Source organism: Eschrichtius robustus, chromosome X (genome assembly GCF_028021215.1).
Source record: "Eschrichtius robustus isolate mEscRob2 chromosome X, mEscRob2.pri, whole genome shotgun sequence".
Classification (NCBI taxonomy): Eukaryota; Metazoa; Chordata; class Mammalia; order Artiodactyla; family Eschrichtiidae; genus Eschrichtius; species Eschrichtius robustus.
Window position 1 is genome coordinate 134239822 of NC_090845.1, and position 26919 is coordinate 134266740.

Here is a 26919-nt window from a genome sequence, read left to right on the forward strand (position 1 = left end):
CTGCCCTGGGGCAGGTGAGGCAGGAGGAGCTGGGGTGCGGAGCCCGACCCCCAGCTCAGAGCCCCTCACCTGCGGCCTCTCCTGGGCGCTCCCAGAGTTGCAGTCCTTCCCGGCCTCAGAAACCAGCGGCACAGCCAGCGCCGCTTACCTGCCCCCGTCCCTAGCACCCAGCTGTGGGCTGTGCGGGGGCAGAGCACATCTGTGAAGGAGTCCCCGCACAGCTCCGCCTGGGGCCCAGCCCCTCCGATGCCCCTGTCGCTCCCTTCAGCGCTGTGGGTGCCCTGAGGCTAGCCGATTCCTCGTCTCGCTCCCTTATCCTCTAAAGCGCACGCAGACTTGACTGCTGGCCGCGCTGCCCAGAAGGCTGATCTCTAGGCCGCCAGGGCTTAGGAACCATCTAGGCACCCCCTCGCACTGGTTCTGGGGGGAACACCCATCCCGACTGGGGGGCCCTGTTTGAGGCAGCAGAGCTGGGACCCAACACCTGGCAGCTCTCGTTACCCATGGTGGCGGCCCTTCCAGAAACCTCCCGCTGCCGACCGTTCGTGAGCCAGGGTCTGTCCAGGGCTGGCCTGCGGGGTCTCTGGAGGGCTGGAGACCAGACCCTCTTCCCCCGCCCGGCCCCTCTCACCGCCCTCACTGGCTGCACTGTCTGTGCCCCGCTGTCCCGTGTGCGCGTGTGTGTGCCAAGGCCACGTGGGCGTTCTCAAGTCTCCGTGTCTGTCGTTCCTCTCCCGTTGTAGGCAAGCAGCAGGATGGGGCGATGGAGAGTAGCCAGACCAAAGGTAATGCGCGCCCTGCGCTCAGGATGGGTGGCAGAGGGTGCGGCGCAGGGTGGGGGGGCCGCCCGCCTCGGTTGCAGGAGCAGCACCTGGAGGCCAGGTGAGTGGGGCGGGGCGGCTGCTCTGCAGACCCCGCCGGAAGTGCGCAAATATGGCCCGTGAGCCAGCCTCCTGGTGAGGAAACTGAGGCTCCAGAGGGGTGACTCACCCGAGACTTACTCGGGCCTGTGGGTTTCCTGGTTCAGCTGCCTTTCTGCTGAGCCTTGGACGCCTGCTCCCCTTTCAGCCAGAATGCCTGGTGGGTGCCGATGCTCTGTAGCCAGGGTGAAGGGCTGTAGGTGCTGGGAATCCAAAGATGCATAAAGTATGGTCCTGGCCCTCGGGAAGGTCACAATCCACAGACGTGAACCCAGGGGCAATACTCAAGTGCAGTGTGGGACCCAGGAACGCAGGCAAACGACTGGAGTTCAGAGGCCGGCTGGGGTTGGGGTGGCATTTGGGACAGGAGGACAGTCCAATGGCCAGGGCCCCGGGCAGGGACAGGGAGTGGCAGTCAGTGGGGTAGAGGCCCAGCGGGGTGGGACCTTGAGAGTCGCTGAGGCTGTGGCCCGAGGCCGTGGAAAGAAGAGGCCACCGGTGAGTGGTCTCAGGCAGCCAAGGGGAGAAGGGATGGGTGGGGAGACAGAGAAAGAGGGAGCGGCTGACACTGCACGGTGGGGACAAGGACGAGTGGCAGGGTTGGGTGCCCCCTCCGGTGGGAGGTGGATAAGATTACACAGGGCAGTGTGTGAGGTGGTGGACGGGCCAGAGGCGGGCGTGGGGCAGGGGACGCACCACCACCACATTAGGGTCCACCGAGGGGGCTGTGAGAGGTCTGCCGGTTCCAGAGAGGAGGCGGAGAGGCATCTAGGGGAGAGGAGCGAAGGCCCCATGCGAGAGGAAGGCGCAAGGCTTGCCCGCCGGCAGCCGGGGAGCGGGCTGAGGCCTGCGCACGTGCTGAGCTGGGGCCCCGACGGAAGTCGAGGCGTCCCCCGGAGGGGTGTCCACCTGAGGGCTGGCAGGAGAGACAGCCTGAGCGGGGAGCGGGGTAGGAGGGTGCGGGGATTCCTGGGCCTCCCTGAGGGGAGTGGGAACATGGCTAAGACAGCAGTGGGCAAGAGTCAGCTCTGGGTTCTGGAACATTCCGTGGGCCCCAGGCCTCTGCTTTCAGGTATTGAGATTTGGGGCGTTGCAGGACTGGCCACGCTGTCTGTGCCCAAGTTACCAGTGCTTGTGTCTGTCCTCCCTTCCCCTGCGAGGCCCCAAGAGAAGCATCTCTGTCCTGCCCAGGACAGCGCTGGAGCCACTGCCCACCTCAGGAGGGCCTGGGCTGATGAGAGAGGAGGGAGAGGACAGAGCCCCCTGTTTCCTCTCGGATGGTGTGGCATATCTTTCTCCGTGAAAGCCCCTTGTAGCCGTCACCCCAGCCGCCAGCCCCTAACCTTGGCTGCGGGTTTCTTCTTTGTGCAGCTAAGAAGCAGGATGGGGCGGTTGCCATGGAAATGCAGCCCCTGAAGAGCGCAGAAGGGGGGGAGATGGAGGAGCGGGAAAAGAAGAAAGCCAACGTGCCCAAGAAGGAGAAGTCGGTCCTTCAGGGAAAGCTCACCAAACTGGCTGTGCAGATCGGGAAAGCAGGTGGGGGCAGCCGAGGGGGCGGCCCAGGGGCCACCGACGGGCAGGGGGGACACTGGGCTCCTGGACTCGAGGCCGGACCAAGGAGAACAAGTGGGAAAGGGATGTGACATGGGGTGTGGGCCAGGCAGCAAGGGCACGGGCTAGGAGCAGGTGATGGCCTTCAGGGCCTGGTTCCGCCCCCTCTGGCGAGCGTGGACTGCAAAACTCCGTAAGGCCGGGGACAAGGAGCACCTCCCCCGACTCGGGGTCAAGGGAATGTGGCTGCAGCGTCCCTTACCTCTTCCCTCTTGCTCTCTCCCTCCCTCACCGCTGCCGGCCACCCTTCCTGCCTCCACCCTCTGTGGCCTCTGACGTGGCTGGGCAGGGCTGGTGATGTCCGCCATCACCGTCATCATCCTGGTCCTGTACTTTGTGATCGAGGCCTTCGTGGTGGAGGGCCGGGCGTGGCTGGCAGAGTGCACACCCGTCTACGTGCAGTACTTCGTCAAGTTCTTCATCATCGGTGTCACCGTGCTGGTTGTGGCTGTCCCAGAGGGCCTGCCTCTTGCTGTCACCATCTCCTTAGCTTACTCTGTCAAGGTAATAAAATAAACACAACAGGAATAAGAATTCCGTGATACCAGGGTGCAGACCCAGAACTTGGGGTGCAAAGCCATTAAGCAACTTGGACGAAGCAAGGACTGGATGAAGTTTGGGATTGCTCAGGCGAAGAACGGGAGGCCGAGCAGGGGCGCAGAGCTGGACTTGCACATCCTTGCGCACCTGGCTTCCTGGGCAGGGGGGTGTGACGAGCTAGCATCTGCAGGATGTGGGCAGGGTCGCCGAGGGGCCAGGGAGTTGAGGTGGGGGCAGGAGGAAAGGGGGACCACTGGGAGACAGTGGGCAGGGCAGAGATCAGGGTGGGCAGGGGAGCCACAGGGCCTGCCAGTGACCCGAGAGGGGGCTCTGGGCAGCAGGGAGGCTCCAGCTGAGCTCCAGGGAGAGTGGCCACCCAGAGTCAACTGCTCGGCCTGTCTGATGAGAGTCCTTACGTCTCACAGGCCCGCTGCCTCGGTTTGACCACCACCCCACCGCCATCTGAGCTGTGCACCTGCTGCCCCAGGTCCCGGGCTGTTAGTGCCGCGAGGAAAGCTGGTGGGCGGAGCAGAATCATACATGCCGTTGTGCTGATTACCTCCTGCTCCCCCACCCCGCGAGGACAGCTGGCTACCCAAGCCTCCATCTGTGCCCTTTACAGAAAATGATGAGGGACAACAACCTGGTCCGCCACCTGGACGCCTGTGAGACCATGGGCAATGCCACGGCCATCTGCTCGGACAAGACGGGCACGCTCACCACCAACCGCATGACCGTGGTGCAGTCCTACCTCGGGGACACCCACTACAAAGAGGTTCCGGCCCCCAGCGTCCTGACCCCCAAGATCCTCGACCTCCTGGTCCACGCCATCTCCATCAACAGTGCCTACACCACCAAAATACTAGTGAGCTGGGAGCAAGGGCAGGCCAAGGCGGGGGTAGGATGAGGGGAGGGAGCCCGGCCCGGCTGTGGCATGGGCTGTCACCAGGGGCTTGCCAGGCTCTCTTAAGGACTTTTGAGCCGAGCCACAATCATTTCTAGGGTGCTGGTCTCCCTCCTCGTCCCCGGACACTGGGCGGGGCCTGCAGGTTCTGGAAGCCCTTCCCGGCCCAGTGAATCATGGAAAACCTGCCCATCTAGTCCGTACTGGAGGCCCTCCTTGGCTCCCTGCGCCACACCTGAAAGACGTGGCGGCCGAGACTGGGCTGGGGCCCGGGGACAGTAAGGAGGGTGGCCTTGGGCCTCCAGGGCCATGCTGGCTCTCCTCACCTCGCAGCCTCCAGAGAAGGAAGGCGCCCTCCCGCGCCAAGTGGGCAACAAGACGGAGTGCGCTCTGTTGGGCTTCGTCCTGGACCTGAACCGGGACTTCCAGCCCGTGCGGGAGCAGATTCCGGAAGATAAGCTTTACAAAGTGTACACCTTCAACTCGGTCCGCAAGTCCATGAGCACAGTCATACGCACGCCCGACGGCGGCTTCCGCCTCTTCAGCAAGGGCGCCTCGGAGATCCTGCTGAAAAAGTGAGTGGGCAGCAGGACCCAGCCTGGGGCTGGGGCTAGCTAAAGCGTACGGCGTTTCTGGTTGTATTATTGCGGTAAAGTAGACATAGCATAAAATTGGCCCTTTTAATCGCTTTAAAGTGGACAGCTGAGTGGCATTAAGTGCATTCGCACGGTTGTGCGCCATCACCACCGCCCAATCCCAGAACAAGCTCATCACCCCAAAGGAAACCCTGTGCCCATTGCACAGGCACTCCCATCCCCCTCCCCCTAGCTCCTGGCAGCCACTAATCTGCTTTCTGTCCCTGCGGATTTACCTATTCTGGACATTTCATATAAATGGAATCATATAGTATGTGGCCTTTTGCACCTGGCTTCTTTCACTGAGCCTAAGGTTTTTAAGGTTCATCCAAGTTGTAGCCCATATCAGTGCTTCATTCCCTTTTACGGCTGAATAATACTCCATTGCGGAGGTAGACCACATCTGCTTATCCAGTCACCCATCGACAGACACTTGGGTTGTTTCCACCTTTGGCTACTGTGAATCATGCTGCTTTGAATGGTCGTGTACGAGTTTCTGCTTGAACGTGTGTTTTCAATTCTCTTGAGTATATTCCTGGGAGTGAAATCTCCAGGTCATATGGTAATTCCATGTTTCCTTTTTTGACAAAACGCCAAACTGTTTTCCACAGGGGCTGCCCCACTTTACTTCCCCATTAGCAGTGCATGAGAGTTCCAGCTTCTCATCCTCACCAACGTGTTATTACCTGATTATTATTATTGTTGTTGTTGTTGTTGTTGTTATAGCCATCGGGATCTCATGGTGGTTTTGATCTGCATTTTGCTGATGACTAGTGATATTGGCACCTTTTCATGTGCTTATTGGCCATTTGTTTGTCTTCTCTGGAGGAATATCTATTCCAGCCCTTGCCCATCTTGGATGTGAATTCTTTGTCATTTGATCGTTGAGCTGTAAGAATTTCTATATGTTCTGAATATTAGATTCTTAACACATATCTGGTTTTGAAGTATTTTCTCCCATTCTGTGGGCTGCCATCTTTTCACTCCCTTGATAGATTTTTGCTGTCTTGATTTGTCCTTGGATGCGCAAATGTCTTTCAATTGTGAAGTCCAGTTTATCTCTTTCTCTCTTTTGTCGCTTGTGCGGGGTTCCTTTTAGAGGTGGTGAAAATGTTCTCAGGTTGACTGTGGTGATGGTAGCACGACTGTGAATATACTAAAAGCCATTGCACGGGACATTTTAAGCGGGTGAGTCGTGTGCTGTGTGAATTGTATCTCAACAGAGCTGTTAGGGAAACTGAGGTGGGCGGCACACAGCTCTGCCTCCAAGTGCACCATGCCCCGCACCCGCTCGGCGTTCACACCTCCCCTTGGCCTTGGCCTCTGCAGCGCCCACGCACCCTCCTAAGACTTGGCCTGACTGTGCCTCAGTGCTCACCCCCAGCTTTCTGGGGCCTTCAGGACAGAGTCCCGAGCAGGACCTCTGGGCCCCTCCCCTGGCCTCCACAGCCGGCTTCTTTCCTTCCTCACCAGTCTGCTCGGGGCCCCCATTTGTCCGTCTGCCATGCCGGCCTCTGGGGCCCGTGTTTCCTTTGCTCCTTCCTTTTCTGCACCTGAATCCTGCCAGCCCTCCCCATCCCAGCCCTTCTGTGGTCGCTGCCTTGTCGTGGCCCTGCTCTGTGGCATTCGGTTTTTGCTGATGTCCCACCTCTCTCCCTAAAGCGCAACGGGGCAAGAGTGACAGCCCCCCAACTCCCATCGAGTCTGTGCGGAGCTGTGGAAACAAAGTACCATCATCCTGGTGGCTTAGAACAACAAAGATCTATTTTCTCCCAGTGCTGGAGGCCAGAAGTCCTCAATCAAGGCGTGGGTGGGGTCGCCCTCCCCCCAAGGCCTCCAAGGGAGGGTCCTCCCTTGTCTGTCCCAGCTGCCGGGGGCGGCTGGCCACCTTGGCCTCCCTCGGTTTGTACCTGCATCTCTCCAATCTCTGCCGCCATCGTCACACAGCCTTGTCCCTGTGTCTGTGTCTCGAGGTGTCCGCTTCTCTTTTTATAAGGACAGCAGGCATTGGACTGAAGGCCCAAGCTCCTCCACTGGGACCTCATCTTAACTTTGCGACAACCCTCTTTCCAAATAAGGTCACATTCTAAGGTTCTGGGAAGAACACGGAGGGGGTACACTGTTAGGCCGCGCAGCGCCTCCCTTCTGGGGAAGCCCTCTACTGCATCACATGGAGGGCTCAGCCGGAGGCCTGGCTCCCCTGCCTCACGGCGCTGGCTCCTCTTGTTCCGTCCGCCCCAGGTGCACCAACATCTTAAACAGCAATGGGGAACCGCGCAGCTTTCGCCCCCGGGACCGGGACGACATGGTGAAGAAGGTCATCGAGCCGATGGCCTGCAATGGGCTCCGCACCATCTGCATCGCCTACCGGGACTTCTCCGCTGCCCAGGAGCCCGACTGGGACGACGAGAACGAGGTCGTGGGCGACCTCACCTGCATAGCCGTTGTGGGCATCGAGGATCCCGTGCGGCCCGAGGTAGCCAGAGCCCCTCTGTGAGCTGCCGGCTTGTCGGGACGGGTGGAGGGGCCACCCTTCTTCGCATCTGGCCTCGGTGGTGAGGCCTTTGGACATAAATGCAAGGAGGGAACCGCCCCTTTCTCCTGCCCTCCTGGCCGTCGCGCCACTCCCTGCCAGACTTTCTAGGCAGAACAAACGGCAGCCCGCCAGAGCTGGACCAACCGGGGAGGGTGGGCGATGGCAGAGCCTCGGGGTCCTCCAGGGGCATGGCCATCATGCCCCAGATCAGACCTTCCCCGGCACACTGGACCCCCACCCTTGTCCTCTTGCCCTTGCACCCTTCAGGAGGCTCGGTCCTGCCGTCTGGAAGGCCCCCTCCTGCTTGGCCTCTGCCAGGTAAGAGAGGGCGGCAGTTAGAGCCTCGACGGCTGCCAACGCCCGCAGGACTGATGGACCAGAGGGGTTGGTGAGGGAGAGGGAGGAGCCGGGGACAGCTCCCAGGGCTCTGGTTCCAAGGACTGGGTAGATAGTGTTTGGGGGGCTGGGGGAGGGGAGGGCAGTTCTCAGTCGAGGGTTTGGTTGGGGCCGAGTGAGGTTCGGGACATCCCCATGGAGATGTCACGTGGTTAGGTCCTGGCCAGAGAGACATTCTCCAGAAGCGTCTTTTCATGAGTGATGGTCGTGGGTGCAGCCGAGCAGAGGTGGGGGGAGCCTGCGAAGGAGACTCCAAGGAAGGGGCCAGGCAGGGAGGGGAGACCGTGAGGACCGTGTGGCTGAGCAGGGGAGCCAGCGTGTGGAGACAACTTCACCCAGAGCTTCGCTGAACAGGGAACAGAGCAACGGGGCAGAAGTTGGTCAGGGTGCAGAGAGGAAGAGCAATGGAGATGGTGTTGGTCCTTCAAGATGCGAGACCTCCGAGGGAGGGAGCCTGCCAGGCTGGCCCTGGAGCGGGGTGCTGGCGGCAGCTGCAGGCCACCAGGCCCCAGAGAGAGTGCGCAAGGCACGGAGGGTGCAGGTTGTGAGGCAGGGAAGGACCCTCTCTCTCCCAGGGCCTCTCCAGTGGCGCCCACCTCGTGTCAGAAGCACGGGCACCTTGATCCTGCCAATTAGCCTGAAAACATGTGTGTGCACGGGCTGCCCTCAGCTCTCCCTCGGGAGACAGGCGTTCATGTACAGGGTCAGTCACCACAGACCCTCCATTCAGAAGTCAGGGGTCATCAGCGACAGCGTGTCCCCGATTTCCAAGGAGATGGGGACCATCGTGTGCAGAGAGGGGGCACGCGGAGTTGGCCCCGGGAGGCAGCGGGTGGTGGCAGAGGCAAGGGGGGAGACTTCGAGCCGAGGAGTGGGCCCGGAGAAGGCAGGTGGGGAGAGGAGCTGCCTGAGACAGCAGGGGCACAGGATGCCGCTGAGGGCGGCGGGGCTACCTCCAGGGACGCAGGGACTGGGCCTTTCCCTTCGCCGGACCACGGAGAAGCTGAGGCGCGGAGGAAGGCTGTGTCCATACGGCGAGCCGATCCTAAAGCCGTGTGGCCCTTGCATAGACCCGACGGCCTCCCGGTCTGCACAGAGCCATTCGCCGCCGCCGGCCCCCGGGTGGCCGCTCCAGGGTGACGGCCGTTCTCTCCTTACTCCTTGGGAGGTGTCGACAGTAGCAGCTCTAGACTGTTCCATCCAGATAACTGGGGCTGAGTGAAGCCGCCGGAAAGCCAGAGCTCCTGTTGGAATGTCTCACAGACCCAGGAAGGCGACATTCACGGACTCCCAGGGCCCTGGCCACGTTCATTTCAACAGCGTCATACCCAACCCGCCCAGCCCTTCCAGCTCTGCCCTCGGCCCGGATGAAGGGGTGTGAGGTGTGAAGCGGCTGGCAGCCGCACTGCACGGGGAGCCCTTCTTGCCTGACCCCCTGGGCCAAGGAGCCCTGCAAGCTTCCCCTCATTTCCGGCATAAATATTTGTTGCAAACTGAAGCTCTAGTCATCGATGTAAAGTTGGAGGCCTGAGATGTATTTGTAGATCTCCAAGACAGAGCTGCAGAGGCCACCTTCTGGCCCACGGCGGCTCATTTACAGAAGCGCCAATGAGGCTAGACTGGGGGCTGGAGGGGGGTCTAGATGGAACAGTCCTGAAGGGCTGCACGTAGGCGGGGTGAGGCCCAGCCCTTACCCTGGTCAGTGCTCTTCTCAGAGAGGGATATTATTGTTTTTATACGTTTTCATCTTAGAAAAAACATGGATAAAAGTTCCCTGAAGGTCACCATGAAGGCTCAGCCTCAGTGGCTGCCCCGGCGGGTAGAAGCACAGGGTGAGAGAGCCGTCAAGGCCAGGCAATGGGCAGCTCGTTTAAGATCCAGAAACGGCCTTGGTAAAAGGGCCCAGGGGACAGGCTAGCTCCTCTCTGGCTGGAGAGTGGCTGAGTGAGAGGCTGGGCAGCAGGTGGGGAAGCGAGGCAGAACCCCACAGGGACCAGCCAGCCACGCGGTGGCCAAGGAGGGTGCCCCGAGGGCCCAGGGGAGCCTCAGGGGCTGACGGCAGGCGGGAAGGCCGATAGGGTGCTTTTAAACTTGCCAGGATGCCTGGGGGCCTGGGACGGCTGCAGCCCGAGGAGGGCCTGGCAGGGGGGTGTCTCTGCCCTGGGGTGCTGGATGGACCCCGTAGGCAGGCTGTACTTATGCCAGAGGGGCCTGGGGGCTCCTGCAGACACCTGGCTGCCTGCTGTGCTGTCGGGCCTCAGCCATCAGGCAGGGACCACGGCTGGGCCCAGTGGGACAGCAGGGAGGCAGGCGAGGAAGGACAGTCATCTGATGAGGGAGAGGGCGCCTGCAGACGGAGGGAGCTTCCTGCCACCTGGCTGGGAGGCCAAGCGCCTTTCAGACCAGAGACAGAGCCGGGCCTGGGCTGAGCCCACACGGGGGAGACCAGCAGAGGCTGGATCCGGGGCTCCCCGGGCTCAGGCTCATCACGGCCACTTGGTGGCAGCAGAGGGGCTGCTCCCAGACGCGTCAGAGGGGGGTGGGGTGGGGGGGGGCGGGGGGCGGGGAGCTTGCTGGAAGGGGAGGTATCTCCCCGCAGCTCATCCTCTAGCTCTCAAGGATCCCCAAAGAGCAGAAAGCGTCCCTGAGGCTGAGAGTGAGGAGACGCATTATTGGGGGTGCGGGATGCAAGCCCCCTTCCCGGGGCTGGGCCTTCTCGGCCGCTTGGCCGTATTTGCCGCAGGGATCATAAGGTCATTCTGTCCCAGCCCTGAAGTGGGACCCCCTCTGGCTGGGCCCTGGGTCCCCCTCCTCTTCCCACTCTCTCCCTGGCTAAGATCACAGCCTCCACCCCCTGGCTTCAGGGGCCACCAGCATGCCCGGACCTCCCGGGCCAGTGGTCCCCTGCAGCCCACCTGGCCCCGCCTGCTGCCCGCCTCCTCTGGGGTCTCCCAGCTGCCCTGACCCCCAGCGCCTGGCCGCAGCTCCCCTGGCCTGGCCGCCAGGCCACACCCGGCACTGTCCCCGGGGCTCCGGCTCAGCCCGGCGGTGACTGGGAGCCCACAGTGCGGTGTGCTGGGCCCAGCGGACACAGCAGGGAGCCGGGTGTCCCCAGGCTGCACCCCTCGCCCCGGCCGCATCGAACACCTCACAGGCCTAGGTCTGAGGCCGTTCTTCCTCCTCCTCTCCCCTCCCGGCCCCTCAGGCGCAGTTGGCATGACTCTCCTCCGCACTGCTGTCTCGGGCTCACAGGTCCCCTCCTCACTGGAACGGGAGTGTCTCCACTCTCTGGGACAATGCCATCCCCTCCCAGCTGGTCTCCGCTCCGTTCAGCCCATTTTCCACTCAGCACTAGAGGAATGTCTTGTTCTTCTCTCTTTTCCGGAATCTAATCTTATGTTTGGAAAATGGAGATGTACTAAGTAACCAGAGCGATGTCCCATTTCCCCTAATGAGCAGTGCGAATGCCTTATCATGTCAAGCCTACGGCTCTAAATGTCTTAGGTTTTATATTATTTAAAAAAAAAAAAAGTGGCAGGGAAACAAGTGAGAGCTTCCCACAGCTCGGCCAACAAGCCTGCCTTGAGTCAGGGCCCGAGAGGGTCCAACCCGAGGTGGGTCCTGCCACCTGGCAGGGCAGCTGGGGCCAGAGGTTCCTTTCTTGTCCTTCGGAGCTCACTGGCACGGCCCCCGCCAGCTGGCCTGCTAATGGGACTGGTCCTGGCTCGGCTGCTCTGGGTCTCCATTTCCCCAGTGGAAACTGAGGTTGAAAGAGCTGGGTGATTTCTCCGGTCACCTTGCTGGACACGGCTCTGATGGTGCCCCTTGACAGCGTTCCAGTGGCTTCTCCCAGCCTTGCTCGTGGTGTCAGGGCCTGGGTCTGAGTCGTCGGTGGTCCCCGGGGCCAGCACAGGGAAGGAGGCACCTGGGGTGGGGGGCACCCTGACAGGCCGTTTCTCCCGCCTCCTCCAGATCGCGTGGTGGAGGGAGGGGTGCTGCAGATCTGGATGGAAGAACGGGTAGAGCCCAGACACAGCTGTGTCTGGCCTTGATGGCCCCACCCACCCATCTTGTCCCTTCCAGGTCCCTGAAGCTATCCGCAAATGCCAGCGCGCTGGCATTACGGTCCGCATGGTGACCGGCGACAACATCAACACGGCCCGCGCCATTGCGGCCAAGTGCGGCATCATCCAGCCCGGGGAGGACTTCCTGTGCCTGGAGGGGAAGGAGTTCAACCGGCGGATCCGAAACGAGAAAGGCGAGGTAGTTCCCGGCCCATCAGCCCTCCCTCGAGTCCACGGTTCTGGCACTTTCTCCACCGCCGCCCCCTCTGTTCAGCCCTGCCTGCCCGCCCTGCCGCCGAGGCTCTACAGCGTCTGTGTGCTTTACCCTCCCAGATAGAACAGGAGCGTCTGGACAAGGTGTGGCCCAAGCTGAGGGTCCTTGCCCGATCGTCTCCCACCGACAAACACACTCTGGTTAAAGGTAATGGAGTGGGCTCACTCCTCACCCTGCCCTGCCCCTGCTCCGGGTGGCGGGACGCAGGCTGCGTGTGGCCATCGCCCCTCGGGTCGTCGTCTGCTCCCAGACGCCCAAAGCTGAGCTTCCAACTGGGCCTCAGGGTACTCAGCTCTGGACCCATTGCTGCTGGAGACCTTGTGTCTCAGAGGAAGTCACTGGCCCTCCCTGAACCTCACTGGGAAAGCGGGGGTAGTAACGGAGACTCCCTCAAAGGGCTGACCTGCCGGAGCTCGAGCCTCCACTTCTCTGCGCTCCCAGTATCTATGGAAGACGCCAGTAGAGGCCAGCTCTCTTCATAGCAGATGGGGAAACTGGGGCCCAGGAGAGGGAGACGTTTACCCAACTTGCCCAGTGCCGAGCCCCTGCCTTCTACCAAATCCCACCACCCTGTATCATCTCACTGGGTGATGGGCCAGGGTGGGAGAAGGGGGATGGGGCTGCCAGTCAAGGCACAGGACTTGGTCCCAAAGGTGGTGGAGAGCACAGAGGACTGGAGCCAACTGGCCCCCCACGGCCCCCGGGCTGGTCACCCAGGGCCACAGACGGCACCAGACCTGCCCTGCCCTGCCCTGATCTGTGTTCCAGGGATCATAGATAGCAACACCGGCGAGCAGCGGCAGGTGGTGGCCGTGACCGGGGACGGCACCAACGATGGGCCCGCCCTCAAGAAGGCGGACGTGGGCTTTGCCATGGTAAGCCACCCGCCGTCAGCCTGGCTCACCACGTCAGGTGGGGCCTTGTGATGGACGACGTAAGCTTTGTGCAGCAATGTGGGAGCTAGCGTTGAGGCAAGTTGCAGAGTGCCAGAAGTTTCTTTCTCTCACATCCTGGCCACCTGGGCCTCCGCAAGCTCTGCCCTGTTGGTGGCTGCTGCAGCGGTGGCGCCCTCTTCGTTTGTGAGCAAAACCTCTCTAGTACAAGGACACATTTGGAGTGGGTGAGCGGGGCTGGGGAAGGGGCCCCGTGGACACGGTGTGTGTGTCCCCCAGGGCATCGCGGGGACTGACGTGGCAAAGGAAGCCTCGGACATCATCCTGACGGACGACAACTTCACCAGCATCGTCAAGGCCGTCATGTGGGGCCGCAATGTCTACGACAGCATCTCCAAGTTCCTGCAGTTCCAGCTGACGGTCAATGTGGTGGCCGTGATTGTGGCCTTCACGGGTGCCTGCATCACTCAGGTGGGCACTGGGGGCCACTGGGCCCAAGGAAGACCCCGGGCTCTCCCTCCCATGGCCGGGCTCCTCCCGCCCGGTGCGCCTGGACCCCAGTGTGCAGAGCAAGCCCAGGGGACCCCGCCCCCAGCAGGGTGAGGGCTGAAGAGCCCCTGCCTGAGGACCCAGTGGTGGAAGCCAGGTTTTTTTTGTTGCAGACTCTTCTGGTTGAGATAGAATTCACCCACCAAAAAGTTCACCATTCGAGAGTATACAATTCATCACCTCTATGTAGTTCCATCATGTTTTCATCACCCCAAAAGGAAGCGCCAGCCCCATGAGCAGTCCCCCCCACTCCCCCTCCACCAGCCCCTGGCACCCGCTCATCTGCTTTCTGTCTCTACAGACTTACCTATTCTGGACATTTCAGCTACATGGAACCAAATCATAGGTGGTTGTTTGTGTCTGGCTCCTTCACTTAGCACAATGTTCTCGAGGTCCATCCATGTTGTAGCAGGTACTTTAAGAGGAATATTCCTCTTGATGGCAGGTACTTTAAGAGGTACTATCAAGAGGAATATTCCTCTTGATGGCGGACTGATGTTCCATTGTATGGAGTGAGCACCTTGTGTTTCTGCATCCCTCCATCAATGGGCATTTGGGTTGTTTCCACCTGTGGCCGCTGTGGACGTGCGTGTGCAAGTCTTGGTAGACCTGCATTTGCACTTGTCCTGGGTCTGCTGGGAGCTCCGTGGTTAACCTTTGCAGGAGCCTCTTCCCCTTTTTCAGTTCTCCAATCCTCCCCATTAGTGAGTGTCCAGAATTTGTCTCCCTTTCAAAAGTATTTTTTAATTGAGATAAAATCCACATAACATAGACTGTACCATAATAGCCATTTGAACCAAAGTGTACCATCCAGTGGTTTTTGACGCATTGCCCACCTTGTGCAACCGTCACCTATACCTCAGTCCAGAACTTTTTCATCACCCCTGTACCCACTAAGCAGCCACTCCCCACTCTCCTCTCCCCCAGCCCTGGCATCCACCCATTCGCTTTCTGTTTCCATGCATCTGTCTGTTCCAGAAGTTTCATAGGAATGGAATCCTACAGGATATGGTCCTTGGTGTCTGTCTTCTGTGAGGCTCATTTTTAACCAACAAGTCAGAGGCGATGAGAAGGAAGGTCCAGTGCAGTTTCTACCTCTTCCTGGCCCTTGGGTGCAGGAATGCATCCGTCGGGCTCTTTTATGGTCTGGGGCAAGTGACGGGGGGTGGCAGCCTCCTGCTAACAATTTGGACCACACCTTCTAGATCACTGCCAGCAGGTGAGAGAAGAAGGGAGACTGACAACATTTTAAGAGCAGGAATCTGAAAGCCCAGCGAAAACTCTCTGCTAACCTTAAGAAAACATAGGGATGGAGATGTCACGTTTTTATGGGAAGGTTGGATTTGTTGCATTTTCACATGAATTCAATTCCAGTGACATTGACCCCAAGCTGAGTCTCTTCCCAGGAGTGGGGGGCCGGTGGGGTTTCCAGGCCCATGTTGGGGTAACTGGCTCCTCTCCACAGGACTCTCCTCTCAAAGCCGTGCAGATGTTGTGGGTGAACTTGATCATGGACACGTTCGCCTCTCTGGCCCTGGCAACAGAGCCGCCCACTGAGTCACTGCTGCTGCGGAAGCCGTACGGCCGGGACAAGCCCCTGATCTCGCGGACCATGATGAAGAACATCCTGGGCCACGCCGTCTACCAGCTCACCATCATCTTCACGCTGCTGTTCGTCGGTAGGTTGGCCCAGGGCACCCTGTGCTGCGGCCAGCCCCGCAGGCCCTGGCCCTGTCCGGCAGTGGCAGGGACAGACGGACACCTGGGGACCCGATTTCCGGTGAGGACCCCTCGGCCCTCACCTCCCTGCCATCCTGGGAGTTTTGTTCTCTGTGTGGCATCGGCTCCTTTTAGGAGATTCCTTTATTTAGGTGGGGGCGGGTTTGTCGCTTTGTCTATGTGTGGCCTCTCTTCCTGACGTCAGAGGGCTCTCCACGGGTCTGGTGACCCTTGACCACGTGGTGGCTCGGCTCTCAGCACACGTTCCTGGGAGTACACTTGAAGTTCAGTGCAGGGATGGCGCTGGCCAAGGGGCAAGAGTCACCACGTGAGGGCCCCCAAACGGCAGCACCTGGGGGTCCTCTCACGGGGCCTTTCTCTGCCATCTCGGGAGCAGAAGCTGGTCATGGCTGAGCCGAGAGCCGTCCTTGAGGCAGGGCAGCGCAGAGGAGGGCCGGGCCTGCCCTGAGCCTTGCAGCTCCCGTTCCTTCCCCAGCCCGAGCCAGTGTGCAAATGGGTCGTAATGTCTTCACCCCTGTCCTGGGGTTTCAGTGCCAGACCCCCCGGGTCGGGACCCGGCCTTGGCTGTGAGCTCCCGTTGCTTAGCCTGGGGGCTGGGGGACTCATGACTTCCACCCATGTCGCCCGGTGGTGACGCGCCCACCTGGGCCCGGCTCCCCTCACGCGGCCCTGGGCTTGCAGGGGAGCTCTTCTTCGACATTGACAGCGGGAGGAACGCGCCCCTGCACTCGCCGCCCTCCGAGCACTACACCATCATCTTCAACACCTTCGTCATGATGCAGCTCTTCAACGAGATCAACGCGCGCAAGATCCACGGCGAGCGCAACGTCTTCCACGGCATCTTCGGCAACCCCATCTTCTGCACCATCGTGCTGGGCACCTTCGCCATCCAGGTAGGAGGGGTGGCTCCACTTTGGCAGGTCCCTCCGGGTCTGCCACTCTCATTTCTAGAACTCGATTCCTTGGCGAGAGGCCACCTTAACTCCAGGAGGCGCTGAGCGTTCACAACTAGGGTGTATCGATAGAAAATGTGAGGTAGAGCGAGGCCAAGAGGCCAGGGTAGTTGGTTTCTCGCAGTTCTCAGAGGGGGGCCAGCTGTGCCACGGGGACCACGTGGGGAAGCGCCCGGGCTGGTGGGCAGGCAGAAGGAGAGTGGGGAGCCCGGAGCAGGTGAATGATTTCCGGGCTCTGGGGTGTGGGGCTGTCCACTTGTGGTCTGGGACCCAGCCCTGGGTGACTGCGGAGGGGGACAGTGGCCTGGAGGGTGAGAGCCCAGGAACAGAGAGAGTTGGAGTGCGGCCTTGGGACCAGTTGGTCTGTAGTTGAAAAGCTCACCCCGGGGAAGAGGACTCCTCCCATGGAGGGGCCATGAGGCTGCACGAGGCCGAGCAGAGTGTCTGGCATATGCACGTTCAAGCATCACGTTCACAGAAGCCGGGAGCGTGGCTAACACGACCGAGCCACACCCGAAGGCTGGAAAAGGGACAGTCCGGGGCGCCTGGGTCAGTGGGCACCTTGCACCAAGCGAGGCCACGTGCCTGTCCGGCACAGCACCCACGGCCTGTGGTCAGCCGGTCTGGGAAGCTTCTTTAGGCACCGGCTGAGGGGGGGATGAAGGGAAGGAGGCCAGAGAAAAGAAGGCTCCCAGGAACTGCCTGTCTAACTCGGTGAACCAACAACCCTTCTGAGTCCCTGAGCTGGGCTCACAGGACAGGGGGTGCCCCGAGGGCTAGAGGTGCTGGCTGGACCCACCTCCCGCCCACCCCTCCCCACAGATTGTCATCGTCCAGTTCGGCGGAAAGCCCTTCAGCTGCTCCCCGCTGTCTACGGAACAGTGGCTCTGGTGCCTGTTTGTTGGTGTTGGGGAGCTGGTCTGGGGACAGGTAAGTGTCTGCCTCAGTGGCTTTCCCAGCCCTGCCCCTTTCCCATTTGTCTGGGGAACTGTGGGCAGCCCAGGGTCCCCTAGCCTGCCTCTGGGACAGGCCATGACCTAGGTGCAAGGCCACAAGTGACAGCCTCAGCAGAGAGCATGCAAAGGGCCTTGGCTGGGATGTCACAGCCCCCAGCAAAACCACCCGCCACTCCCCTTTCCATGTTAGGAGCTGAAAATCGTGCCTTAGGATTGGGTGGCTTGGAAAATGCTCACATATTTGAAGCTACACAATACCTCTCTGAACCTTCCAGAGGGCAAAGAGAATGTCTCAAGGCCACCACATCAAAGTAACACAGACAGGGTGGCTTCAACGGCAGATGTCATTCTCTGGAGGCTAGATGTCCAAGATCATGCTTACATAGGGCAGGTCCAGGAGAGGCCGGGCACGAGCTCCCAGGTCCCCCGCCAGGGGAGTCGCATGGCAGTGCAGTTTCTCCCAGTGGTAATGTGTGATGACACGCACGGGTACCACCATCAGGGCAGCTCCCCTGAGCGGTGCGGTCCGGGGACTTGAGTGGAGTCGGTCCTGGAGGCCTGGGGGGCCGATGTGACTTAGTTACTCAGTCTCCGCGCCCCGGAGGTCAAGCTGGTACATGCGACCCAGGGACGCGCCCCAAATCACCCCGGCAGTGTAGCCTGCCTGCCCTTGGCCCCAGGGAAACCAAGACCCTCTCATCAGGCAGAGGCCTAAAGGTCCCCTCCCGTGAGCCAGGCCAGGGCCAGACCTCGGTCTGGTGAAGCGAGTCCCTTACATCCACGCTGTGCAGGAAGGTGGCATGAGCCGCTCCTCTGGGCGTCGATGGAGGAGGACCCACCGGCGCGCACACTGCTTTGGAGAGCGGGATTTGGCAGCAGGCAGAGGCGGCCCGGGGGCCGCCCGCAGGGTGGAAGCACTGAGGAAAGAGCTGCACACAGCGCCGGGGCCTGTGCAGGGGCGGGCGCACACACCGGCCTGGGCCTGGGTCGGTGGGAGGTGGGCGGCCTGCGCCCCTTCCCGGCGCCAGCAGAGCTCCCACCTCTGATGGCCGCTTCTACCTGCTGTCACCTCTGGCGACCCAGGTCATCGCCACCATCCCCACCAGCCAGCTCAAGTGCCTGAAGGAAGCGGGACACGGGCCCGGGAAGGACGAGGTGACTGACGAGGAGCTGGCTGAGGGCGAGGAAGAGATCGACCACGCCGAGCGGGAGCTCCGCAGAGGCCAGATCCTCTGGTTCCGGGGCCTCAACCGGATCCAGACGCAGGTAAGCCGCCGGGCTGCTCGGCCACTCTGGCTCTCCCGCCTCGCGAGGGGGGCAAGCAAGCCAGAGGCAGAGAATGGGCGAGATGAGCCTGAGACCAACAGGGAAGCCCTTGGGTCTTGCCGCCATGATCACAAGGGCAGTTGCTGGATGTGCCGGATGACAGTATGTCACCGAGATGGCCTCTCCCTGACGCCTCGCTCAGAGCCCAGGTGGCCCTCCCCGCTAGTGGGCACGGGTGTCAGCTAACGGTGTGTGCTGTGACCCAGAGCTGTATCTCAGGGAGATGGGGGCACGGGCCACCCACGGTTTGAATAGCTGCTGGGACTTGTTTTCTTTGCTGGGAACTGCCCCAGGTCATGGGGAAGGGACCTTCTCGGGATGAGGCAGATGCCCGTTTCAAGTAGCCTTTGGTGAGCTCACCATTCATTGGGTTATATTGTGAATTCTATGGAAAGACTTCATTTGGGAAGTGAACTCTGGTCACCAAGTTGGTCCGTTCTGTTCATCCCAATCTCCAAATATCAGTGCTGATCAAGGTCAAGGCCGTCAGTGGCTGTCCTCTATAAAGTCAGACAGCCACGACGACTGCCCAGTTGTGGGCACTTGCAAAGGCTTCGTGAGAGTCTGCCTGACAGAGCCACCCTCGCTTCCTGCCCCCAACTCTTCCCGGCCAGCCTTCTTGCCAGAATGTTCCATACTTGCTGTCTCTCTGTGTCCTTCCCTGGCGCTCACTGTGACTTCATCATGGCCTAACATCAGCCCTCAACACCCCAGAGGCAGTTCTCACCAAGGTCTGTGAGACGTCCTCCCGGCTCCCGAGCTGGGCCGTCCCTCCATCCCTCCTGCTTGGAGACTGTTTCCCGGCGCCCTTCCGGAAGTGTGGTCCGCCCTGCTCTCCTGGCAGCTTGCTGTCCCCTCTCCATCTTCCTTGCCTGTCACTCCCACCTCCCACTGAGACCGTGGTCTGCCCTGTCGCCTGGCTGTGACCCTCGCTGCTGGAAGTCCCGCAGCCCCGGGGCACTGGTCTCTTCTTGCCAGTTCCCCGCGGCCTGGCCCTCCCCGCACAGCCTCCAGATGGCGACCAGGCGCCCCTCACGCACCACCTCCTCCTCTGCCTCACAGCACCCACCCCGGGCTCAGGTTAGCCCAGACCCAGGCCCCACCTCCCCAAGCCCACCTCCTCCCACCCCCCAGCTCCTGATGCATGGCTCCGTCACGTCTACTGCCCAAGCCAGAGCCCCGGAGCTGTCCCAGACCCTCTTCCCGTCTCCCCACACACCTGGTACATTGGCATGGCCCTTCGAATGCACATGCCCGGTCCAGCCACCTCCGGCCCCACCCCCAACACCTTCCTGGCCCAGCCGCCCGCGTCTCCGCCTGGACCGAGGCTCCCTGTGCCCACCCTGGACCCCTGCAGCCTATTTGCAACATAGCCAGCGTGTGACACCCATCACTCCCTGCTCCTCCCGGGCCTTTCTCCATGCTCTGTCCTGGACCCCCAGCCCCACTGCCCCGACCCAGCTCCAATTGCTCTTGCCCCAGAGACCCACCGGAAGGAAGAACACCACCGGGCACCTGCTTAGGCAACTTCCCGCGTGGGCCCCTTGGCCTGGGCCAGGACCTGAGACCACAGCTCTCCCCAGTGTCTGCCTCCAGCCTGTCACAAATCACCATGGGCTCATCCCAAAGAATCTTGCATGCCAGGTGCCCAAAGCGCCCTCCCAGTGCACGCGGCTCACCAGCTGCTCCCGCACAGCCCCTGGGGGCCTAGTCTCTGGACGCCCCTCACCTCCCCAGGCGCCAGCCTCAGCTCCCCGGCCAGAAGCTCTCAGCCTCCCGTCTGCCTCTCGGCATCACCCCACGTGCCCTGCGCCCCCAGAACCCCTGCTGCCTTCCCAGACTCCCACTCTGCTCGCCTGCGTTGCTGTGCCTCCACGCTGGCCACTGTCTGGGCCCCAGGCCTCCCCAGCTCCCACCGTGTCCCCTGGGGCCCCTCCTCACCCCACGGCGGCCCCGTGAAGCCTTCTGAGAGTGCACGCCCTCCCGCCACCGTGGCACACGCACTCGGGGAGCTCTTTCTCACACGGCCGGCCGGCTGTGCTCCCAGCCCAAGGCGCTGGCATCAGTGAGGAGCAGGGTGGCCCGGGGAACTTTCCAAAGCTGCAGAGTCCCGGGCCACCCGGAGCCTGCGATCCTGTAGGGCTGGGTGAGGTGGCACCGACGAGCTCCATGTTAAGGAGCTCCCTGGGGTCCCAAGGGGCTTCTCCGGGCCTCTGGCTCACCCCTCCTGGCGTCCCAAGCGCCTTGGCCAGCGTGGCGGGGGAAGGATGTCTTGGGCCCGGCCAGAACACTGAGCGCCCAGTAGAACGGGAGGAGCCTTTGTCGCCAGCTGTCCAGGTTTTCCCCGTGGCCTCCTGGCTGCTCAGCTGTGCGCCCCCACCCACCCATCCCGGCCCCGACGGGCTCTGGTGTGTCGTGCTGGGCGGGTTCTGTGGCAGAGCCTATTTGCCTCCATCCATGAGCCAAACCCAGTGTTAGCTTTTCTAGCAGCCAAGACCACGGCCCTGCCCCAATCCTAGGTGTCCGGGAAGAGGTCCCTGGCGCCCCAGCCACCTGTGCATCTGTGTCTTCTCACTGCCTGCGGGCTCTTGGACCTGACCCTGCCGCCCCGTTGGTAGAGTGGGTCCCCTCAGTAGGAGCCTTGCAGTTCCGGGCTGGTCGGGTCCCTGCTTTCCACACGGGGAAATGGGGCCCAGAGAGAAGGGACTTGCCCCAAATCACCCAAGTCTCCTTCCCCCATCCCTTAGCCCTGTCCTCTCCATGGAGCCACTCATTCCTCCCCTTGACTTTGTCACATCAAATCCACCACACTTCTCAAGAATGCCAAACCAACCAATTGCTTTAGTTCACTTTTTAAGAGCGTTTGTTCATTTTGATTCAAAATAACTGCTTGAAAAGCAGAGGTAAAGCCTAGGAGAAATAAAGCCCCTCAAGTTGTATACACCCCATGCCAAGAGAAACATTCTCTAGGCAGCCAGCCCTAGATTTCCAACTTTTGCAAAACACAAAATTGCTCCCCAGATTTCGGAGACCAGCACAACTTTTTATGTTGCTAGGTGAAGGCATTTCCTAAGCTGCTGCCTGCTCTCGCATCATTCCATGCGCATGGAAACGCGCCAGCCAGGCAGGGTGTCATTCCAGAATAAGAGTCCTCCAAATGCAGGACGTGGAGCTTTTCGAAGTGCTCACTACGTGGTCTATTTCGCATTCCATTGTAAACCAAAGAGAAGCTTCAGCAGTGCCTGGGCCTTGTTCCTGGCCCAGTGTGGGGGGCTTCGGGGTAGGGGTGGGGCGGAGGGATAATTCTGTGGTATTTTGACTGATACCATCATCACATCGGCACACCATGAGGAGAGGCCCAATCAGAGGCAGGAAGGGCATTTTTCTCTTCCCTTGTCGCCTTTGCCACAGTAAGAGTCCCCTCTTGAGACAGTCCCCTGTCTCCCTAGCCTTAGAAACATCTCAATCTAGGGAGGAGATGCTGAGAGCCGAGCCACCACGTGGCGACATCATGGCGTGGGTCATCTTCCTTCAGTGTGTTGGGGCACTCGGCACTGTGCCAGTTCCCGTGGGCACTCAGTATGCCTTACTTCTGCTGGGCAGAAGGGGGCTCAGCGGTGCGTACACAACAATTAGTCTGTCTGGCAGCGCGTCCAAGGGTTGAAATGACGGCCGTCTTCACTTTGGTTGGGATGGGGCGAGTCTGAGCACTCAAACTGCCTTCTTCCAAGAGCCCGGCCCCATGTCAGACACACCACGGGACCTGGCGGCTACCATGTAGCCCCTTGGGGGCTGGGGGGCGGGGGCCGTGTCCTTGGGCCCAGAGCAGGCAGCCAGGGTGCTCTGGGCTCCGGAAATGCATACTTGCTCTGCTGCTCACGTCATCCAGTGAACTATGTGGCACTTTCTAGAAATCAGATCCACCTTCTAAGGCCAAAGATTCCACACACACTCCCCACTAAGAGGGCATTCTCTAAGAAGTGGCCCAAAGTGCGCCACAGCGGGCTGGCCTCCCAGAATCTAGACACACGGTCTTCTGATGGGGGCACATTCACAGTGGCCACCCAGCCACGGTTCCTTGGGACCCCTCTCCTGGGTTTGCTCCACCCCCAGGCCCCCCTGCCAGCCAAAGGCGGGGTCGGGAAATCCAGAGATACTGCATCTCCGGCAAGTTCACCCCCATGGCTCTCATTTCCTGAAGGCTCCTAGGAAGCTTAAAGGGTGGGGGACAAAGCAAAAGCCATCTTTGCTCCCCGGACCCAGGCTCTCCACTCTCCCTCCTGCCCTGCCTGTGGCTCTGCAGGAAGGCATTCTGATGAGACAAAGCAGGGGCTTTGGGGAAACCCCTCCCCCTCTTTCCAAATCCATTCTTACACTGAGACTTCCCACGGAGTACCCCTCAGTCACCTGGATGAGCCGCAGAAGGAGAGTGACGGCCCCGCTTATGGCAATATAAACAAAGGACGGGCCAGGGAAGGGTATTTATTGATGAGTGGCTTGCAGTGAACATATCGTGAATGCAAATGGCTCTTTCTAAAGTGTTTGCGGTGTGCCCGATCCATCGTCAACCCCCGCGCGCCAGGTCTTCTGAGCGCTAAGCATTTGCTCAGCAAAGCCTCTCTTGGTGGATGACGCAGAGGCCAGACTCGGCCTCGGCCACGGCCCCGGCAGAAGCACCGAGGCGACCTCGATGAGGCTTTGCTGTCACGATATGCAGCCAGTGTGGCCCCTGTCCCCGCCCAGCCCCACCCCCGTGCGGTCGCGCGGGGACTACAGTGCAAGCCAACCTTTATCTCATTTTCTCTCCCACAGATGGAGGTAGTGAGTACCTTCAAGAGAAGCGGTTCATTTCAGGGTGCTGTGCGCCGGCGGTCCTCGGTCCTCAGCCAGCTCCATGACGTAACCAATCTTTCTACCCCTACTCACGTAATTCTCTCTGCTGCCAATCCCACCAGCGCCGCTGGGAGTGAGTCTTGAGTCCCCTTTTCTCTCATAAATGGCATCTCTGGGGGAGGAAAAAGCCTCCCGCCTCTTCCTTCTCTTTTTTTCCAGTCTTGCATCCTCCACTCACCGAGGCTTTTCCGTTCTTTCTTTATTGCCCTGTTCAGTCCTTCCCGCCCAGACGGTGTGTCTCTCCAAAGCCATATCCTCTTATGAAATGTACTGAATCCATGGCACTGCTGGACCTTCCGTTCTTTTCTTTGGTTTTTGGGTTTTGTTTAGTGCTCCTTCTGTCGCTGGTTTTCTTTTCTTGAACTTGTCTGCCTTTGCTGATGGTTCTTCATGAACTTGGGCCGCTTCTGGTGGTGTCTGGAGTCAGTCAGGTTGGGGCCTCGGTCAGTGTCCCACGGGGCAGCTCCAGGGAGGCGCGCAGGCTCAGGGCCGCCCCGCAGGACTGAAAGGAGAGGCGAGCGCCTTTGCAGCATCATTCGCAGTGGAAGAACCCAGCCCGCCCACTTGGGACTAAAGCAGCAGCTTCCAGAACTCTCCTTGAGGTGGTTTCCAAAGGCAGTACCCCTGAGCCACCGGGCGTTAGAGGTGTCCCCAGGAGCCCTCCTCATGCCTCGAGCCCGCCCTCGGCCACGTTTCCTTTTGTTCCCAAAGCATCTTCGCTCTTTCCAAGCAGGCCTCAGGATTGGAAGGTCTTAACCTGATCTGGCCCATACTCTGTCTCCTCCTTCCTTCGAGAAGCTGGGAGAAATTGATTCCTTTTTATACGTCCCTCTGAAAAGTTCCCGCCATGTCTGTCACATTTTAGAAGGAACCCAGGGGCTGTCCTAAAGAGGTAGAAAGTTCCATATTTGCTCACATTTCTTTACAAAGACAAAGGGAAAACCACTAGACCATTGAGCCCACCACCCCACGGTCCCCCCAGTGAGAGACAACGCAAGGAACAGTGTGGGCCCCCCACTGCCCCCCAGGGCCACCGGCTTCTCACAGCAAACTCGAGACTTCAAAAGCCAAACAGTAAACCTTCAAGTATGAGCCCAGAGCCCCTGCCAGGACGGTTCACTGCTACCTGTTTCCTTTCCTTCCAGTGGGACCCGGCAACTCTCACCTCCGTGAACACATCACTTCCCCATGGACGGGAGTTGTTAACTCTGCTTTTTTCCCACACCAGACTCTGGGATTTTCTTTTTGCTTGATTTCTTCTCTTTTCCTTTTTTCTTTTGTCTTGTGTTCTCTTTTTTGTTTTTCTTTTCTTCTTCTTCTTTTTTTTTTTTTTTTTTTTTTTTTAGGAACTGGTAAGAGATCCCCAGTGGAGGGCGTCCCTCCTCTTGCTTAAGCTGTCGTTTCAGGCCACTCTGCCCTTTACGGAAGGGATGTGGGCTGCACTGGTCCCCACTGGGGCCACCTTGTCCCCTTTGGAAACAGCACGCACGTGAACACACAAACACACACACACACACACACACACACACACACACAAGCGTGTTCCCCATCCCACAGGCCACACACATGTCCAGCTCCCTTGAATGTTCACTGAGCCACCCCCCCGGGGCCACAGACACTGGCTGACGGCCGTCACGGGTGAGCTGGAAAGCTTGTCCCACGGGGTACTTGGCACCACTCCACCCGGGGAAGCCGGCAGGAGGCTCGGCCAGGGCCCGCTGGGCCGCAGCTGCCCTCCCCTGCCGCTTCCTTCACGTGTTCCTTTGCCATCTCTCTCTGTGCCTCCTCTCTGTCTGTCTGTCCATCCGCCTGTCTGTCGACTTGGGGGAAGGCAGCCCGCCCCTCCTCTGCTCGCCCCTAGGCCTTCCCCACACTCCTGCTGAGGCCGCGCTCTCTTGGCTCCTCTGGGTGCCTCAGGCGTCTCCCCTGGGGGCAGCCTCTTTCTCCTCTCTCTTCCTCGGCCCCTAGTACCTTCCTTCTTTCTGCGGCCACCTGTCCTGTCCCTCTTCCCACTGCCGGGAGCCCAGCAGTGTGGGGTCGGAGCCGCTCCAGGGGGGCCTAAGTAGCCCCTGGCCAGAAGAAGGGCGACTGTCCCTTCCACACCACGTGCCACTGGGAGATGAGCGCCTTCCGCCTGAGGAGGGGCCCGACGTCCTGCCTCACAAGGGGCTGAGCCACTGCCCCTCAGACAGGACCCCGCTGTGGAGGACAAGGTGACACCAGGGGACGCTCCTGATTCCAGAAGCTGCCGACCGAGACCACTTCCTGCCACCATCACCGGTTCCCAGTCCAAGCTTCGAGGACCCCGAGAAGTCACCAAGCCTGGCACCCACATTGTACAAATCAGGGGAAGGCCTGGCAGAGTGGAGGACAGCCCTAGGCCTTCAGTCTCTCTCTCGGAACTCACCAGAAGAAAGGCAGGGTGCAGTGGCCACGGGGCACAAGGTTTCCTCAGGAAAACCCAGCTCTTTCAGGAAGGCTTCTGTCCTCCTTGCCTACCACCTGGCCAGGCCGCGCCTCATCCTGAGCGCCGCGGCCAGTCTCGGCCCAACATCACTTCCAATGAGAACCTCAGGCTGTGTAGGTGGAGGGCCTGGTTGCGGGTGTGGACAAGGAGGCTGAAGGCCAGAGTGATAGGTGACATTGCTCACCCATTGCAGGCCCCGGCAGGTAACACCAGTGCAAGAAGTGGCCAGAGTCCGAGGGGAGGAGAGCCCCTCAGAGGAGTGATGGGGGGAGGCTAGAGGTGCAATGATCCTCGGGGCTCAGCGTGCCCACTTTCACAGCCACGCACACTTCCTAGTTGACCTCTGACCGCCCCCCCAGGCTTCCCATGCCCACATGTGCACACGGGTCTTTGCTGCTTCTGGATTCGGGAGTCTCAACGCGGTCTCCACTCCCCTGGCCACACGTGATGACCTCCCGGCTCCAGAATGGCCTTGGCTGCCTCCCCCCTGCTCACTCAGCCGTCTCTCCTGCCTGGCTTAGTGGCCGCCCCACCACAGCCATTTCATGGGACCTCAGCCATGCATGGCCTTGAGGCCACCCACCTGAGTGGCTTAGGAAAGAGCATTCTTTACTAACCACCATCAGTCTTTTGGAAACGAAGGGGGTGTGGAATCCTATCCCCTGTTAGTGTGTCAGTCACCCTCATTCCTGCCCCAATCACACTCTCACACGGTAATTCTTCAGGAAGCTCAGCCTCATTCCCCAGCTGGCTGTCAGGATCCCCAAGGTAGGCAGACAGGAGGTGTCTATTCACTCAGGTTTACTAATGAGCAGCAAGCCCAGGCCGCCAGATGGCTGCCCCCAGGTGCGAGGGCGGCCACACAGACACCCCGAGGCCCTCCCCAGCCACATATCCACAGCCTGTTCCCCAGCAGCCTGGCTCTCCTGCAGCAACACTGGGCCTCTGTACTCACACGATTACTGTCACAGGGGCAGGTGGCGAGTTTAGTCAGATGTGGCCATACCAGAAACAGATCATGGCAGTTGCTTTATTTTAATTGGCTTTTGCCAACTTGGCAAAGCCCAGCCCGATGAGACCCCGGGGCTTCCGTGGACACACCCTTCTGGAGCCTGGGCAGACATGCCCCTCACACACTCCCAGAGCAGTAGTTAAGCCAGCCCCACTGAGGAAGGAGCCCTGCAAAGTGAAAGCTGTCTTGTTTGCTGGAGTATGCTTCCTTCTCAGGAAATCCATTGATTTCGAGGCCAGTCTGCCCACGT

The 26919-nt window shown here is 60.3% G+C and overlaps 1 protein-coding gene across 17 annotated transcripts in view; it reads left to right on the forward strand.

The window, feature by feature from the left end:
• ATP2B3 (ATPase plasma membrane Ca2+ transporting 3) overlaps positions 1-26919 on the forward strand; it is a 41594-nt gene that overhangs the window by 7871 nt on the left and 6804 nt on the right. For 6 of the 17 annotated variants that reach the window (XM_068532516.1, XM_068532517.1, XM_068532521.1 and 3 more), the window contains 14 exons: positions 744-785; positions 2292-2456; positions 2821-3035; positions 3694-3936; positions 4309-4550; positions 6852-7086; positions 11626-11805; positions 11940-12027; positions 12649-12755; positions 13053-13244; positions 14788-15001; positions 15744-15955; positions 16838-16945; positions 18055-18237. In XM_068532516.1, the coding sequence (XP_068388617.1) occupies positions 744-785; positions 2292-2456; positions 2821-3035; positions 3694-3936; positions 4309-4550; positions 6852-7086; positions 11626-11805; positions 11940-12027; positions 12649-12755; positions 13053-13244; positions 14788-15001; positions 15744-15955; positions 16838-16945; positions 18055-18237 (2426 nt within the window). Of the gene's footprint in view, positions 1-711; positions 786-2291; positions 2457-2820; positions 3036-3693; positions 3937-4308; positions 4551-6851; positions 7087-11625; positions 11806-11939; positions 12028-12648; positions 12756-13052; positions 13245-14787; positions 15002-15743; positions 15956-16837; positions 16946-18054; positions 18238-23109; positions 23275-26919 lie in introns of those variants that run through there. The other 11 variants (XM_068532518.1, XM_068532519.1, XM_068532529.1 and 8 more) reach the window with 7 other exon arrangements.